The 19231-nt window shown below is 35.7% G+C and overlaps 1 protein-coding gene across 7 annotated transcripts in view; it reads left to right on the forward strand.

The window, feature by feature from the left end:
- Nucleotides 1–16639, forward strand: part of L2HGDH (L-2-hydroxyglutarate dehydrogenase) — a 42360-nt gene extending 25721 nt beyond the window's left edge. For 4 of the 7 annotated variants that reach the window (XM_073211282.1, XM_037015962.2, XM_037015963.2 and 1 more), the window contains 4 exons: nucleotides 3958–4125; nucleotides 5025–5182; nucleotides 6294–6425; nucleotides 14578–16639. In XM_073211282.1, the coding sequence (XP_073067383.1) occupies nucleotides 3958–4125; nucleotides 5025–5182; nucleotides 6294–6425; nucleotides 14578–14773 (654 nt within the window). In that variant the 3' untranslated portion in view covers nucleotides 14774–16639. The remainder of the gene's footprint in view (nucleotides 1–3957; nucleotides 4126–5024; nucleotides 5183–6293; nucleotides 6426–14577) is intronic. The other 3 variants (XM_037015961.2, XM_073211281.1, XM_037015964.2) reach the window with 3 other exon arrangements.
- The last annotated feature ends 2592 nt before the right edge of the window (nucleotides 16640–19231 follow it).

Genomic DNA, 19231 nt, shown 5'->3' on the forward strand with positions numbered 1-19231 from the left:
GGAAGTTTTCAGCAATTATTTCTTTAAATACACTTTCTCTTTTTCCCTTTCTTCTTCTTCTTCTGGTACCCCTATAATGCGAATGTTGTTCCTTTTGGATTGGTCTCACAGTTCTCTTAATATTGTTTCCTTCCTGGAGATCCTTTTATCTCTCTTTGCGTCAGCTTCTCTGATTTCTGTTCCATTAACAGCCTCTTGCACCTTGTCCATTCTGCTTTTAAGTTCTTCCAGAGATTGTTTTATTTCTGTATTCTTCCTCCCAACTTTACCCATTAGCTCTTGCATTTTTCTCTGAAGCTCCATCAGCATGGTTATGACCTTTATTTTGAATTCTTTTTCAGGAAGAATGGTTAAATCTATCTCCCCAGGTTCCCTCTCAGGGGATGTCTGGGTTATTCTTTTCTGTATCAAATTCTTCTCCCTTTTCATGTAGATAGAGGTAGTCGCAGGCAGTTGGTGCATGTGTCAGCTGGGAGAACAAAGTCCCTTCCTGCTTTCCTGTCATCTACCCTTTCTTTGAGAATGGTGACCCCTACCGGCTTATGCTGGGCAGCTGCATGCCAATGGGGCCTCTGAGTCTGGCCCGGGCAGCTGTGGAGGATGCTCTTCGCGGCTGCTGTGGGCGTGGCTGGTCTCAGGCTGCTGCTCTGCTATGGGCCATGCTAGAGGGGGAACAGGTGGGAGGCTGTTTATCGCTGTGAGGGGCCTCAGAGCTACGTTGCCACCCAGGGGGTTAGGGCACCTGGAGTTCCCCAGGATTCTTAGCTTCTGGGCTGAGTGCCGGGACGCTTCCTTCCAGCTGTGAGGCTCCTGTCCCTTTAAGACTTTCAAAAAGCACTTGCTTTTCTTTTGTCCCAGGGGTACCGGCTGTGGTAACCTGCTTGCAGGTTTTACTGTTCCATTTCCCTAGTATCCAGCACACCATGCACTGTGTGTCTGTGCTCCCGGTGCAAATGACTAGGGCTGGGTGTTTAGCAGTCCTGGGCTTCCACTCCCTCCCTGCTCCAACTCCTCTCCTTCCGCTGGGAGCTGGGGTGAGGGGCGCTCAGATCCCGCTGGGCTGCAGCTTGTGTCTTACCCCCTTCATGAAGCGCTGGGTTCTTGCAGGTGTAGATGTAGCCTGGCTGTTGTACTGTATCTTCTGGTCTCTCTTTTAGGAATAGTTGTATTTGTTATATTTTCAAAAATATATATGGTTTTGGGAGGAGATTTCTGCTGCCCTATTCATGCCACCATCTTGGCTCCTCCTCCCCATTAACTTTTATAACAACACATGGGAATACTAAAATATACCCCAGGGGATCTGTGTTCTAGAATTCCTCTTTATCTTCCCTGGTTCTCTGGTAACATTCTTTTTCTCCTTGAGAGTCATGACCAGTGGTCCCATTCAGTACAGTAATCGCCCCCGCCTGTTGATTTGCTCGATCAAGGAACCCAAAAAGGTCAGGTATGGGAGCATCAACTTCTAGCTTAATGGGGTCATTGCTTATTCTCTAATGAAAGCTTCTCTCCCTTGGGAACTAAGACTTCTAGACCTTCAGAGCCCAAAATTGTGGGGACAGGAAGCAAAAATAATCTCTAGTGGAATATATTTTAATAGTAAGAGTTACTCCCATTTTTACCTCTTGATTTACAGACCTGTGAATCCTGGCTATGGGAGAAACATATACCAGTCACTGAGAGCATGTAGAGCATCCTCAATGACAATTCTGATCTTGAATATTCTATTTCCTCTTGATGGCAGAGTGCTGCTGTACACACCCAATTTTGTGGCTTGGTGAGTCAGGGAACACTCAGTTAATAATGTTCACATGTTAACTTAGTGACCTGTGGTCAAGTATTGAGTCAAAGCCAAAAACACTTTCTCAAAAGGAGGGTAGTTATCTATAGAGGATGGTATAACTTCCCTTCTAAATCCTAAGGTTCTGTGCTGTGATTGCCTGTAGGAGTCTACCAAAGTCTCCATAAAACGTCGCTTACTGTCCGCCACAGACACTTATATTACCATCAGATCTGCTGGGTCATGTGGCCCATGTGACAGAGCACCCAGGTCTCCACTCAAAGGATTAAAAGTCTGTTTCTGCCCCTGTCCTCATCTAAAGAACATTTTCACTAGAATGTTACATCATGTGATAGAAGATATATACAGGGCCAGTGGGATACCATGGACTTGCATTTCATCCACAGCTGCTATAGTTGTTGCTTTTTATTTTGGCATTTACCTTTAGTATAGTTAAATAATATAACTAAAAATTTTGTGTCAACTTAGTAAATTGAATATCTATGCTTCTATGAGAGGTTAAAAGGAATTTTAAATATAAGTTTTTAGGGAGAGAATTTGCAAGCTAAAGGTTTATAGATTACATATGGGGAACAATTCTGTTTTACTATTAAATAGTAATAGAGATGCACCACTTATTTTTTAAAGGAATTTGTATTTGAGCAAAGTATCATTCAATGTTTACCTAAATTCCCATTTTGGATTGTGAAGTTAATATATTGCTGAATTTAATGATTGTTTCATGTATGACATAAAATTACTTCATAAAACTTTGACAGTTTTTAATCATTTATTTCTTTGGAACCGTTCTTTGAGTTTTTAAAGAGAACTTGTAAGTTATTGCATGCTGGTACCATTCTACAAATTCTCTTATTTTTGCGTTTATCATAAAGCTAATTTATTTACATCTTATGTTCCAAGAATAAAAGAATTGCTGACCTTTCAAGTGGGAACTACTAGATTTATATCACATAAAAGTATTTCTTGTACTTCTGGTATATAAATTTAGATGAACAGGAGAGATACCAGCCTATTTAGAAGAAGCATTTTTTTGTTTTTGTTGACTGCCCTTTTGGCTTTAAGAGGCTTAAAGTTCTCTATCTGTAGTCTAGTTAATTTGAATTCACTAAAAGAAGTTTCATCTGATATTTGTCAGAAGTGTGACTTGTATAAGTCTTGAAAAGAGGCTTACCTTTGTCGGCAGGCAGAAATAGGATTCAGAGATAGAATAAGGCTGAATCAGTAAGGGCTGGAAAGAAAGAGAAGATTGAGCAGTTGAGAACACCAAGACTTCAGAAACAGGTCATCTGGGAGTGAAATCTAGGAACAAGAAATTATCTGGAGCAAAGGAGGTGCTACATGTTTATTCTGTAAGAAGTAAAGATATGGGACTTACAGTATGGTGAATCCAAGTTAAATGAAATCATTTAGGAAGTAGGGTGGCAAATGGCTAACTCTGACAGGGTAAGGCTAAAAATATGCAGATGATAATCACAAAATTTATGGGAAAATACAACAGCCCTTTAAGATTATCAGTCTCTTAGTCATTAAAGTAAACTTTGACTATAGTGTGTGTTCTCAGTAAATGTGGATTGAATGAATGAGGTTTTGAAAGTAGCCTCAGTTTGCAAAGTAGGTATCGATTGGGAAGGAGAAATTGGTCAGTGAATAGGTTACAGTTGGAACTGAGTAAGGTTATTGAGTGTGAAGCAACCTGAAAGTAACAGGGTAGTTATTCATAGATAAAATAGGAGAAGCTGTCCAAAATAAAGAGGTTGCCAAATTGGTGTGGACCATATAAAGGAAGTTTGTTTCTTATTGCAACAAACAGTTAAGAAGTTCCATGCTAGGTCTACTAAAATAGCAGTATGTGTGTGTGTGTGTGCGTGTGTAGCTTGGTAAGTGTCCTCACTAGGTCAACTGTTGTATCTATAAATTAAAGTACAAAATTTAAGGTGACATTCTCTTGCATGCTGCTACCCTGTTTCTAGCTGCTACCTAAATGCTGAGGAACTTACTTTGCTAATAATTGTATTTAATTTCCTCTTTAAAAGGAATAAAAAGAAAAAATTTCATTTCTGTACCCTTACTGTCTTTTTTATCACCCGATTCTCCCCACCCCTGACCTATTCTCCTGTCTATTTCCTACAAACCACTGTTCTTTTCTTTTGTATTAGGGAGAGGAAGTTCAGTGTCAGTACGTTGTGACATGTGCGGGACTTTACTCAGACCGCATTTCAGAGTTGAGTGGCTGTAATCCCGATCCTCGAATTGTACCATTCCGGGGAGATTACCTGCTCTTGAAGCCGGAAAAAAGCTATCTTGTAAAAGGAAATATTTATCCGGTAGGCCTTCTTACCTTTCTCAAGATGGTTATGGGCAAAAATGGAATAAAACAAAAACTTTTACCTGGGTCAGAAGTAAGAGATACTTTGAAGAGCTTTTTGTACAAGCATTTTACCTATTTCTTTTGTGGTTAAATCCCTAAATCTTTATTCTGGTATCATAGTTATTATAATGAATTGCCCACAAGTACATGGCTCCAGAAAGCATGCATGTACCATGGGAAGGGTTATCAAGAAAGAACCAGATTCTTCCTCGTCTTTGGTGGAAGGAGCACTCAGAAGAGAGCTTTCCCTTAAGCATGTGTAGACACTTTCCCCTCCTTCTTTCTCAGTTCACTATCTATAGGTGCAGAAAAGGGATGTGGCCGCTCTGTAGTTTCTTGGTGTAGAAGACAGAGCTGTTTAAATGAAATGTTCATTCTTCTGTCTAGAACTACTAGGCTGAGCCAGATGAAAGTGCCAGTATTCAGCTATTTAATGTTTTTGACATTACCAGAATGTCCTTTTCATCTGCTTCAACCTGATACATTACCACTTTACAAAAGCCTGTGCCATGAAAGTGATTTTACTTGCCAACCACATACATCCCTAGTTGGGGGCAGGGGTGGGGTGGCGGCAGAGAATAACCTAAAGTAGGAAAGTTCTTTTTATTTTTTCTTTACCCAGAAAGAGGAATAGATGGGGCAATGTGTGCTAATGTCAATAGCATCATTGTTTCCTGTGTGGCATTTCTAGGCAGAAGCATGTACAAAGAAAAGTATATCTCTGTACAGATCAAAAGTAATACAGAAGAAATATATGGGAATAAAATGTTTTATACTATCAGTTGAATATTTGCAGGCATAATAAAATGCAGTACAAAATAGGGCTAATAGTTATTTGCTGTATTAAATCCATAGGTCCCAGATAGCAGGTTTCCTTTCCTAGGAGTTCACTTCACACCAAGGATGGATGGCAGTATTTGGCTAGGGCCCAATGCAGTTCTTGCCTTTAAAAGAGAGGGCTACAGACCCTTTGACTTCAGTACCACAGATGTTATGGATATAATTATCAAGAGGTAACCTGATTTACTTAAAAAATGATTTTATGTGCTTATATTTTTGATGTGAGAAAATTTTTTTTTAAACATTCTGATCATGGGTAAATCCTCATATTTGTGATTGGTATATTGATTTTTTTACTGTTCCAAATTAAGAGCATTGTAGAGTAAGCATAATGTTTTAACTACTTCAAGAAAATTCTACTGAGCCAGGGTGATGTCTTAGTTAAAAATGCCAAGACCAAGAGCATATCTGACAATTTCAATCTTGTTTTGCTAACCTCCTAATTGAGTCTGAAAAAAAAGTTTCCAGCAAAATCCTTTTATGACTTACTGTGATAAGATCATTCAAGCCAGTCACCATCATTTCGAAAACCACTAGAAAAATTCCTGATACTCAAAGTTGTTTCCTTTTGTGAAAAACTAAAAACACATAGCTTTGACCTGGATCACAGATTCTTTACTGTTTTAAGAAACAATTCAATGAGGTGATTTGGTCCTTTTAGCAGTATTGCTTTCTAGAGGGTTTCACATCAAAATTACTAGAAAGCTTTTTAATCTATACTTGAGTTTCACCCTCCACAAATTCTAAAACAGAAGTTTTAGAATGGGGCTTCCCAGCTTGTGTGCTTGTAAAAATACATATGTATATAGGCTCTGCAGAGTCTCACTTAAGAATCACTACTAGAGTATCTCACCTCTGGCTGACTAAAGAAAAATAAGGTAAATGTCCTACTTGTTTTATGCCCTGGTTTAAAGATCTGTTAATACCTTTTAGTTGTGTTCTGAAAGCATGTTAACAATTGCTGTTGGCAGGCTTTCTAGGATCCCAGTTTGAAACCAGCATTCCCTGGGAATTTGAGTTTGGAAGGTGTTTCTTTACATTTGGAGTTTGGGAGGTTTTCCTTTGATGAAGTTTCCTTCCTGTATTGCCCAAAAGTTGGTTTTCCTTTATTGTGTGGTTTTCCTGACTTTGCTCAGATTTCTGTGGTGCCACTCCACCACCAAAAAAAAAAAACACAAAAAAAAAACACAACCCCCCCAAAAAAAACCCTAATAACTGTAAATGTGTTTTATAGTAATAAAGAATTCCTTTCTCTCATAAATATTGTCTTTGCTTTACTTTCAGTGGCTTGATTAAACTGGTGTTCCAGAATTTCTCCTATGGTGTTAATGAAATGTATAAAGCCTGTTTCCTCAGTGCAACAGTGAAGCACCTTCAAAAGTTTATCCCTGAAATTACTATCAGTGATATACTTAGGTAAGGAAAAGCCATAAGGATAAAATATAGTCATGGCCTAGGTGAACATGGGAGGTGGTTCTGACATGGTGATTTGGAAGCACACTTCCAGAGGCAGTGAGCGTGTTCACCGAGTCTGTGTGTGCTCTCTTTTGCACAAGAAGTTGCTGAGTTCCCTTTGCAGTGCATGTATTAGGCACTGCGGCATCATGGCCCTTAGTGCCTGAGCTAGGTCCATGTATAGTTACCTAGACTACCTTATGGCATTACACTGCAGTCTCCGTTGCAGCTGTATTGTGGGGCCACGTTTGCCTTTGTGATAAAACTCATGATAAAAACATCTTGCCTGTAATTTTTAATCTCCTTGGCCATTTACTCTTGTGATTCCAAAGCCTTCTGACTTTAATTGTACATAAGATCATTGATCACTATGTTTAACTAATTAGGTAATAAATACATAAAACTTTATATTTTGATTAATCCTACAACCTTTTAGAAACACACTCCTATACCTGGTATCTTACCTTGCTTCCTCTCTACCTTTTTTGCTTTTTTCTTGGGTCCAACTCCACTCGGAGTCTACTTGAGAGACAGAAGTGGGAAGTAGTGTGGTACGACTCTAAGTCCTTGCTGCAGAGATGTGGGGCAAAAGAAGGACAACTTAAATTTTTTTTTCTTTTACACGTACAAGGCTTTCTGAACTTGATCCGTAGATTGTCCTAAATACCACCCAAGCCTATTTTCTCTTTTCTTTGGTGATATTTCTTATTCACCTTCCTCTCTGAACAAGCCATTTGTTAGGCCTAATCAGCAGTGTACTTAGAGGTACTCAACTTCCATGAATCTCTCCCTCCATGAGTCTCTAGGGCACTAAGTGTCTATCTGCTCAGTAACAGCTGCTCAGCTTGCCTGGTATAAAATGTCAGCAGGCTTGATTCTATGTCCAAGAAGAGAGCAATAATCATGTCAGCTGTCTCCCTTAGGGGAGTGGACTGGCCTAAATCTGACTCTAATGTATCATTATCAGGCCAGCCTCTTTGAATCCTTAGAAGAACTATTAAAACCCAGTTAATGTTTTTATACTCTCTCCCTTACCCCTCTATTCACCTTCTAGAATGGAAGGGATAAAAATATCTAGGCTTTATTTTCTTTTACTCACATATAAATAAAGGCTTTTATGCTTTCAGTGGTCTGCTTTAGTAGACTTGTTATGTTTTATATCTGAAAATAGATTGGTTAAATCTGGTGTCTATTACTGCTATTAATATTCCTTGGAAAACACAATAGGTGGACATAGTGAATTCTGTGTGTGAAGAGTTGCAGTGAATTAACTACCCATAATCACCACCCTTTCCTAGAACCTGAGGAAAACTCATTAGACCAGTAGATTTTATATGATAGAACTAGACTATGGGCTTGTGGATTTTGGTGAATACTCCTGTCTGCGGGTGTAAGGGCGTGAATTTCAGTTATCAGTTTCATTATCATGTAGAAGAAAGGGCATACAGCACTGTAGGCCAGTGCATTTGGTGATAAATTCAACCCCATCACGGATAATGGAGATAGAGAAGGTGAACATAGTCAGCAATTCCATTTACTCCTTCCCTTGATTCCTATAGCTATTAAGGGAAGGAAATAATCAGTAACAAAAAGGAAGTTGTAGAAGATATGTTTTATACCATTTATATAAACTTAATACCATATATTGTTTATGGATTGCACATGTAATAAGCATGGAAATGAAGAAATTTAATTCAGGAAAGTGGTTATCTCTGTGAGAAAAGGGAATAGTATCTAGAGAATTCCACAGGGGGCTTCTGTGATATCTATCATGCTTTATTTCTTAAGCTGTTTGGCAAGAAAATAAGTGTCCATTATGTTGTCCTCTGTACTCTGTTATATGCCTGAAATATTAAGTGATAATAATAATTAAGTTAAATAGACTTTCCCTCATTTTGAAGAGCAAGTCCTGTATAGTAAAACCATAAGTGCTCTATCATTAAACTGAAACAGAAGCATTAAGCAGTTTTAGATAGTAAAAGAGGACCGAAGCAGCACTTTCAGTTAGATGTTTAGCTCCGGATGGTATCTTTAAATTGTAGTAACCACCAAAGGGCATTCAGCTTGACTCCTCATTGCCTAGCCAGAACATTTTGGGCCTAACTTGCTAGTGACAAGATTGGAATGTAAAGTTATAATCTTTTAAATATATGCATTAGGAGTACGAACTTCTCATTGTTAAATGATCATCTCTAAGGTTCTTAATTTACTAAAATCCCTTTAATTTTTTCTGTGATTAATTTTGACATGGTAATCTAGCAGTAGTGGGTGTCTGTTAACATTAAAAGGGTGTAAAAGTTGAAGACATATATGTCAAGATCACCTCTTTTTTCCTACAGTTCATTCTGAAAAATTTCATTTTTGTAGAATTCTAGAATAAATTTTCAGGCAAGATGGTTTCATCATGAATGATAGCTAAAGACTACACTATGTCACTGTGAAATGCAAAGGTGAACGCCAAACATTCCTACAATAAAAGTGATCTAGATCAGTTATCTCAATATTGGCATTATTGAAATTTAGGGTCAAGTAATGTTTTGTTGTGGGAGACTATCCCGTTCATTGCAGGGTACTTAGCAGCACCCCTGGCCCATGCCAACCAGAAGCCAGTAGTACTCCCCTAGTTAAGATAACCAAGAATGCCTCCAGACATTGTCAAATGTCCTCTAGGGGGCAAATATCTCCCTTGGTTGAAAACCACTAGTCTAGATAATTTGGTAACCCTCACACTACAAAATACTGTCTATATGGGGTGGATTAAGGATTGTGCATTGAGCATTGACCCTCCTATACAGAATTTTATTGTTGTTAACAACCATTTGATCAATAAAAATGAGAGATGCCCTCACACACAATATATATATATATATACACACACACATACACACACACTTCCAATTGTAAAATAAATAAGTATAACCGGGATGTAATGTATAGCATAAGGAATATAGTCAAAATATTGTAACAACTTGGTATGGTGATAGCTGGTACCTAGAATTATCATGTATATAAATGTTCAATCACTGTGTCTTACACCTGAAACTAATGTCAACTACCCTTCAATAAAAATAATTATCTAAAAAAAAAATACTGTCTATAGAAAATATAATAAAAATCTTTTGAAATATATAGAGCTGAGAGTGTAAGAAAGTAAAAGACATCCAAGAAGCAAAAATAAGGAGGAAAGTGAAAACCCAGGTATTAAGAGGATTTGGCACTGATGCTATCCTGGAGGGGTAGCAAGGATTTGCTGGTTTTGTTATAAATACAATTGAGTTTTATTTTTAATTGGTGTTTTTATTTTTAACTGATTTACATATAATAATGTGCAGGTCATAAGTGCTCAGTGAACTTTGGTAATTGTATAAACATGTGTCCACCACATAAAACAAGATATAAAATTTTAGGAAGCTGTATTTTAACTGCCACTCAAGTGGTAGAAAGGAGACCTTGGGTCTGTAAAAGGTAAAAAGTTGGAACTGACACCCCTATATAAAGGTAGGGACTTTTGAAGCACTACATCTTCAGTGAGAAAGAAGTCTAGAAAAAAAAATTACCCTTGGTGCTAGAAATGTTAAAGAATTCTGTCTGTCCTAAAAATGTAGAACCCTGGGCCCACTTTCACAAGTGCTTGGTGTTTGAATTTATGCCACTACCTTGATCTAGCAACCTTAAGCTGAGAAATTAACTTAAAAAGTAGATCCAGACTTGTTTGGATCCTACTTCAAACTAACCATTTCTCCCTTTCTCTTGCACTCTAAGCAAATTAGAGAGAGTAAAAATCAGGGTAATTTGACCACAGACTTAGTATTGTTGATACTAAGCAATTATTACGTGTTGTTATTATTTTTAAGAATCCTTTAAAAGAAATATACATTGAAGGGAAATTATATGCCATCTGGGGTTTGCTCTAAAGTAATCTAGTGGGGAGATGTGGACAGTAGATGGAGATACAGATGACCAAGACTGGCTGTGTGTTGATTATTGTTGACCCTAAATACATATATATGGCAGTTCATTGTACTGCTCACTTTACTTGTGTACATGTTAAAAATTTTCCATTAAAAACAAAGTGCTCTCAGGATGGTAATACCCCTGGAGCTCCTGACAGAAACAAATGTAAAACCCCTGTAGAGGGACATAGCCTCAACCCCACCCTTTCAGTGTTCCCGAAGATAATGCCCTGCTGAGTAGGAATTCACAGTCAAAAGTCACAAAGCACCATAATAAGAGTAAGGAGAATTAATACTTGATTTGGACCCCTAATAACTTTGGGTAATAGTAAAATTAGAAATTGTAAAATAACCCAATGAATTAAAAATAAAAGGGAATGGAAAATATCAGAAAAGAATGAGACAAAAAAAGACTAGGCAAATTTGGAAACCAACTAATTAGAATTTCTAGGAATGAAAAATATAGTTCTTAGATTTTAAAATTCAAATGACTAGGTTGACTGCTGGTTAGACCTACTTAAAAAGAAAATGAGTAATTTGGAGGATAAATCTGAAGATTTTAAAGAACAGTGTTACAAGATAAAGATGCATCATGTGGAAATTTAAAAACATGGAGAAGAAAACAAGAAGATTCCAGCCTATGTCTAATAGGAGTTCTAGAGAAATTAAGAAGAGACAGTATTGGAGAGGAGTATTTGAGAATTTCCTAGAATTGATAAAAAGCCATAAAATTCAGTATGCATAATGGGTCCCATATGAATAAACAAGTGAAATAAAAGAATGGAATTAGATTATATAATTTCTAAACCAATAGAGAAGGAAAAAAGACTAGCAAACCCAGTAGGTCAAGAAATGAGATGGGAAAACCCCAGAAAAATCAGGTTTAATAGCATAGAAAACATGGTAGAAATAAAAAATATCGTGATTACAACGTATGTAAATGTACTTAATTGTTAAGACAGTGGTTGTCAGGTTGGATTTTAAAAATCCATCTGTGTGATAGACAAATGGTTATTAGAAGAAAGGTGAGTTTGGGGCTTCATTTCAGATAAAATGCACTTTAAGGCAAAAATTATTAGAGATTAAGAGTCACAAAAACTTCTGCATATTATAACAGAGCTATGAAATACAGAAAGCAGAAACTGACATAACTGCAGGATGAAGGCAATCACAATTGTGGTGGATGATTTTTAAGATATGTCCGTTGCTAGAAAATAGATCAAACATTAAATATTAGATTTGAATAGTACAATTAAAACACTTGATTTAATGGATGTATAGAACATGCATGTATTATTCAAGCTCTCACAAAAGATTTTACAAAGGTTCAAAATGTTCTAAGCCCTAAATCAGATTATCAGCAGAATTTGAAAACTGGGTAGAGAAAACCATGTTCTATTGTCACAATCCAGTTAGGTTGAAGATTTGTAACAAATAGACCCCTTCTTCATCTTTGGAAATTAAGATGGAGTGGCTTACTTTCCCCATACCAGCACTTCCAGTTTAAATATGCTCATATGAGCCTCTATTTTTAGATTAACAGTAGATCCCCTGATGAGTTTTATGAAATACTAAACTGCCCTATTTGGAATTGGCCAAGGAGGTCAGTTGTAGCGTTTAGTAGATGTTTTCCAGCACAAAGGATAATGCCTGGCACAGAACAATAGAGCAATGAATACAGCTTTCTCAGTTGAATGAATGCCATTGCTTATATACTCACCTGTTTGTGGACATAGTGAAGGTCTAGGATATATATTCCCACTAAGTTTAGCTACAAATATAGCAAAATACATGACTACAGATGGCACTAAACAATTAAATGTAGCTGAATTCACAAATAGTAAGTTTGCTGAATTGTTTATTATTTCAGCTATTACAATAGAATTTTAAAGAATTAGAAGTTAAAAATGAGAAGTTTCTAGCCGTACCAAATACTTACTATGTACAAGGCACAAATCTAGACATAGGGGTGAATTACTGGTGTTGCACAAAGATGCTGTCGTGGTCCTCAAGACATTTATGGTTTATCTTACCTGAAATTTCAAATTATAAATGATAATACTCATCTCAAGCTGAGGTATTCTTAAGGGGAATGCCTATATGTAAACATGCAAAGAAAAACCCTGAAGTTGCATTGAGTGCTGAATAGGGAACATAAAGAATTTGGTAATTTAAATATTTCATGTTAAATAATTACTTTAGTTTGAACTAAAGTGATATCCTTAGAAAAAAATCAATATTGTATATTGTGAAAAACTTTCTTAAAGTTTGAATTATAGGTTTTGAATACTTGTGCAGGAGCATAGAGGACATTGAGAACATAGTTGGTGTTTGTAAGAGAATTAAGTATAGACATATTCGTAACTAGTTAATCAGTATTAGCTTCTGTTTGTAGAAGGAGGAAGGTGGGGGATGTGCTAATTAAACCTGGGTAGAGAGGAAGTTACTTTGAACACAGCATCAGTGGCTAGTTATGCCACTGTATGTCTCCTACATGTTGGCCTTCTACCAGATAAGAGGAACGGGAAAACTCAAGAGAGATGCTCTCAATAGCAACAGCAGCATTGTTCAAGAAAAGTGGGAGGAATGCTGCTTTGATGAGTGTAGAAGGTAAGCTACAAATACATCATGTACCAAAATGGACCACATCGGCTGATACACTGATATGTACCCAAAGAAATTTCAGTTTCAGTCCATTCCATCTTTGTTGTGTTGTAAGTGTTGTACCTAATTCATACTTGGAAATTTTTATAGCTCAAAAGTCTGTGCAGATTCCCTGAAGCTTCTTTGGGGCAGATAACTTACCTTTGTTAAAGAAGCTTTCACTTCTTATTTACGTCTTTACAAATGAACAGTAAAGCTGTGTAACATCCGGCAAGTTACTTAATCTCTCTGTGTTTCTTTGCTATTAAATATAAGCTGTATCAGCCTAAGAATTGGAAATCCTAGTACAGAGGAAGCACTTAGTAAATAATAGCTCTTATCATTATCTCTCCTCAGCCAGGCTAAAGTCTTAGAGGACAGTATATTTTCTTTGTATCTTCAAGTGCTTATCTGTATTGGTCCAAATCAATAAAAATGTTTAGTATCATTGCCTTATTTCTTGAGTTTTGGTGGTGTGTGTAGGCAGCTCTTTTCAAACTGAGTTTTCTTGAACAGTTACAAAGGAGGTACTTCTGAATTCCAAAAATGTTTTTTTCAAATTTCATCTGTTTTTAAATTTCATCAAATTTCATCTTATTTTAAAAACTAAGACAAAGACCTAATTTGTGAGCTTCTGTTATAAAACAGAACTATAAGTAGTAAAGGTCCTTACTGTATTAACATGCCAAGTTAATTAATTTTTGTGCTTTTCCTGTCATCTCTGTTTTATTAATTGAAAGTTATCCTTCTCATTTATAAGGTGGGCACAGGGATGGAAAATACAGTCAGTACTTCCAAAATATCTTTCTGACAGAGAGTAACTGCACTACTTAGGATGAGGATTCAGTAATGTATGTCACTGTTGAATCACTGTGTTGTATACTTGAAATCAATATAATATTGTATATTAATGATACTTCAATTACAAAAAAAAGTTATCCTGACAGTGGAGACTAAACTGTTAAAAATAAAAGCAAACTACAGAACAAGAACTTGTTGCCATTGGCAAATATTTTTCTCCATAAATTTTAATAGTGTACAATCAAAACAGAGTGCAAAAGTAGATAGAATTCTATAGTGGATATGAGAATATGACTGGCATGTATCTCCTGCTTTTATTGTTTTATATTAGTCAGAAAAGCTTTATTAATTCCACTGATTTTTTAAAATAAATTCATTCTACAAATTTAAATAAAAATGCATTTATTCTAATTAAATGTGGCTTTATCCTCTACTTTTAGAAAGAATAGATATTTATAAGTAACTTGTCCATTTGTGTGTTCATTTGACAAGTATTTATTGACACAGTTGTGTCAAGTATTATGCTCCAGGCTAAGGATATAAGTTTAACATGTTATAACTGAGAGCCTTTGGCTAAATACAGACCCGTTGGGTTTCCACATAATTGTTAATTTAGAAGAAGAAAGACTCTATTGCTTTAAGAATACTTTGAAACCACTGACTTATAGAGTGTCTTATCTGTTCCAGTTAGTTGACTACCACACTTGCTTTTGCAGAGGTCCAGCTGGAGTAAGAGCTCAAGCGCTGGACAGAGAGGGGAATCTGGTGGAAGATTTTGTTTTTGATGGAGGAGTTGGGGATATTGGGAATCGCATTCTTCATGTGAGAAATGCACCTTCCCCTGCTGCCACTTCTTGCCTTGCAATTTCTGGAATGATTGCAGATGAAGTCCAACAAAGATTTAAATTATAAATAATGAAAGGAGATAGGTATGCATTTTAATCTCCACATTCAGCAACAAGAATGTACTAATTACTTCCTTTAATTTTAAGAAAAATGATTTGAAAATCTCAATTTTAGGTGTCCCATTTAGATAACCACTGAATTGTTAAAATGATGAACATAGAAATAATTTTTTAGAGTCCATGTTCTTTTACTTTCTGAATGAAGAGACAAAGTAAAGTTGTATCTGTCTTGAATCCCTGAGTTTGTTAATAATCTGTCCTTATCAACCATGATCTAGAGACCTGGCTTTTAAAAAATTTCTGGATATGATAGTATAAAGAATTGGTTATTCTCTTAACTTTTTGGTTTTATGATATCTAAGCTTTTTTGTCTCTCCTAGACAAGAAAATACAGTATATTGTAGATTGCAAACTTCCTTTTAATTTTAAAGAGTCATAGAAAATATCTCATTACTTAGAGCAACTATATTTGTATGTGAGAATTTTAAATTCTTGACTTAAAGAAAGTCCAAGACATTTCACATTTTTAAGTAGTTGGCATAAGGTTCTAAATTAGCTATATAATATTTGTAGGAAATAGCTTTGCAAAAGAAATGCAAAGCCTTTATTATTCCCAGTGTCTTTGTAACTGATGTGGTGTGGTATCACCACTAAATCCAAATAGTACATACGGTATGAGTGGTTGTTGCCAACTTTTCAGTCTTCTGTGGTTGGGAAACTGAAAGAACTTCAAACTGATAGGTTTTTATGAGAGCAGTTTTAGAATCCTGCCACTAATATGCAGTTTAAAAAATCATAAATACCTTATATCTCTGTTCTTCAGTCACACCAAGGTTCTCAGATGTTGGCCAAGATCACTAATGATTCATGCCCACTTGGTTTTTCAGGGATCCTGTGAACTATTATAATATTTCTTTTGTAGGAAATACCTAACTTCAAGGCATTCACTTTCGTAAACCGCAGAAGTGCCTTATGTTCATGTGTACTTCATGAGTATTTTAAATTGTTGCCCAGTGCCATACTGTATATACTGTATATGTGTGTAATATCTGTTGAAATTATTCTTGCAGTTCAGATAGTTGGAAAATAGAAATATAAATGAGACTATGGCAGCCTACTGATTGGGGAAACTTTTGTTGTAGAACCACCATTTAGGTGAGGTATTGTCATCCATTCCCTCATAACACTATCTCAGGATTAATCTCCCCCTTTCCATTTTTTCTTTCCTCTTATCTCTCCAAAGATGTGTAATGGATGAATAAGAAGGATATGCATTTTGGTTGACTGGAAAATCCTTTCTGTTTTCTTTCTTTTCACTTCAAGCCTCAGTGATTACACTGTTTGAGCTACCTCATCCATTAATTTGGAAGGCTACACATCATCAGCTCATGTTCAAGAAGTAGCACATCCCAGGTAAATAGATTAGGCAATTATTTGACATTTGGGATGAGCATATTGAAAGCATTTAGAAACCATTCACAGAAGAAACAAGCCCTAATGGTTCTTTATAACAACTAATTCCTCCAAGATAATGTGACACACAAGATCATTACAAGACTATTAAGAGACGGAAAATGTTACAATTCTCTATTTTGTCAACAGTAAGATTACATATACACAAAGCTGTGAAAGACTGAAATTACAAATATAACTGTCCTAATTAAAGCAAAGTTCATTTCGTTTGGGTCTGTACTATACCTCCAAAAATATAAGTGAAAAAAGTTACTGTAAGTGTTTTGAATGTGTAAGCTATTCTGTGTGTAAAACATTTTATATCAGTAGGGTTTTGTTGTGTAATGATATAATATTTAAACATTTTGTGTATTTCTGAGAGAAGAAAATGTGTATTAATAATTAAAAATATTTTAATGACCCTTGGTGTTGTGAATATAATTTCTAGTTTCATAAAAACTGACTCAAATTTTTTTGTGTAAAACATGAACTATCATAGCTTTAAGTAGGACCCAATCATAAAAAAAAAAGCCCTTCTGTATCTGTGTGTGTATAACACAAAAATGAGGTAGAGTAGTTCATATTTGGGGTAAAAAGTGGAGCACTTCCCCACTTACAAAAATGGCTTTCCGTCTGGTAGTGGTGGCAATATCTGGCTCACCTCCTTGTCATCTTCATATCCCAAAGCACCAGGAAACATTATTTCTGTTCCATGTCAAAATGCATATAACATATACATACACAGTGCTTTTTTGAAGGGAGGAGGATCCAATAAATGATCTTTTAGAATTTCATACAAAATTCTAGTTTCTCTTAGGAAGACATTTTGACATACTGTCTCTTACCAGGGGGTTAGGGTTTTGGACATGAACCTCCCATAAGGGTTTTAGGATATGAAAGATATCATTTTTTTCTTTGATAAGAATCAAAGAAATTTGATAAAAATCTGTGGAGTGCTTTCTGCTTCAACTTCCTTTCAGCAGGTGGACTGTTAGGAGGACCAAAGTTAGCTACAACAACAAATCATGAAAGTGAGTGACAATGACATTTATTGTTTCCTGTGGCATTGCTTTGGTTTGCTACTGACTGGCAGCCCTTGTAGCTTGAAATAAATTGAGGAAGTAGGAGAGGATAAATGGGAGGAATGTTAAATAAGCCTCTTGAAATGTTTTCCAGTGGGAGAGTATTAGTGGTAAAATTTTAACTGCCTTTTAAATTTTGAGATGTGCTCAGATCATTCAAGTTATCTCTTACAAGCTATTCTAAAGTCCAAAAAATAAAATTACTGTGTTAAATTATTAATACAGCATATTCTCAGATTTATTATTGAGCTTTTATATATATATAGGCCCTCTTACAGTATCAGTTTGTTTAATATTTGCATTTTTTAACACTTGAAGCAAGTGTTTATAATGAGGTTGGAAATTTTTCATTAAAAATGACTTTTAATCAGTGTTTTGAATAAGTATAATATTCATATGGTTGGAAATTCAAAAGCTACAAAAAGGTACACAGTGAAAAGTCATCCCTCCATCCACCCAGTTCTCATTCTTGAGGCAACAAAAATTGTCAATGTCTTAGGCGGTCTTACAGAGAGATTGTATTTATATATGGCAAATAATGGCCTACATTCTTTTTAAAACAAGTAATAGAATACTCTTCATATTATATCATACATCTTGTTCTTTTCAATTTGCAATGTATATTAGAGAATGTTCAAGTAGCCTGGTACTCTTTAAATGACTTTATAGTTTCCATCCTCTGGATTTAAAGTTATCTGTTGATGTACTCCCTTATTCTTAATGATGAGTATTTAAATTGTTTATTTCCAGAGTGTTTTTTGTTTTGTTTTTGCTGTAACAATACTGCAGTGAATAACCTTTGCTAAGTCATTTCACATAAGAGCAAATATACCTACAAGACATATTCCTAGAATTTGCTGGTTGGATCGAAATTGTGATATTTTCAAGTTGCCTTGATGGAGGTTAATCAATTTACATTCTCACTAATACTAGATAGAGTACCAGTTTCCCTATACTGTATCATAGTGTATAATCAAACTTGATTTTTGCTATCCTAAAAGGTGAAAAATGATATCTTTGATATCCTTATAGGTGAAAAATATAATTTAAATTTGCACTTTTTGTAATATGAGTAAAGTTGAACATCTTTACTGTTTAAGAGGCATTTACATTCCCTTTTCCATGAACTATCTTTTCAGATCCTTTATCCTTTTTTTTTCTCATTGAGTTTTAGTCTTTTTAATTTGTAGGAACTCTTTTAGATATTGGGTATTAGAGAAATTAACTCTTGAAATGAGTTGCAAATATTTTTATCATTTTGTCATTGCCTTTTTGCTTAGCTTGTGTTTTTTTTCATCCCTTTTTAACAATAGAATTTATCAATCTAGATTTTATATCATAGTAGAAAGGTCTTTTGAGCTCTGAAATTATAATTATGTTTTATGTTTTTTTTTCCAATTAAATTTTGACACATCTGAAATTTAACCTAGTATAAAGGGTGGGTTATCAATCCATTTTTTTTCTAGGGTGGCCCATTTGGTTGGGAAAACTTTACTGGTGTCATTCTTGGATTATCCTCCATATGCACGTGGATCACGTTTCTGTTTGCCTGCCCCAGTGATCACAACTCATGCCTGCAGAGACTAGGCAGGTTACATAAAAGGGTGAAGAGTGCCAGGTGGTGAGTATAGCCAACTGGAAATGGGATGGCATACTTTTCTAAAGAAGGCAGCCACTACCCACCACCTGCTGGTTATTCCCTTGCAGGAATGCAGCAGGGCCCACTGTTGCCAGATCTTTGTTAAAAGGAGCTGGAAATCCAGATTTTTATATGAAATTCCTTGATTTTAAAATGTTAACAATTTAAAATTTTAAGTACAGCTTGGCTAAATAAAAATGTCTTCAGGCCAGACTGGACCCAGAAAAGGCTTCCAATATCCACCAAGAATGAAACTTCCCACCAACAACTTTATTCTCCCGTAAGAAAATAT

Source organism: Manis javanica, chromosome 8 (genome assembly GCF_040802235.1).
Source record: "Manis javanica isolate MJ-LG chromosome 8, MJ_LKY, whole genome shotgun sequence".
NCBI classification, from domain to species: domain Eukaryota; kingdom Metazoa; phylum Chordata; class Mammalia; order Pholidota; family Manidae; genus Manis; species Manis javanica.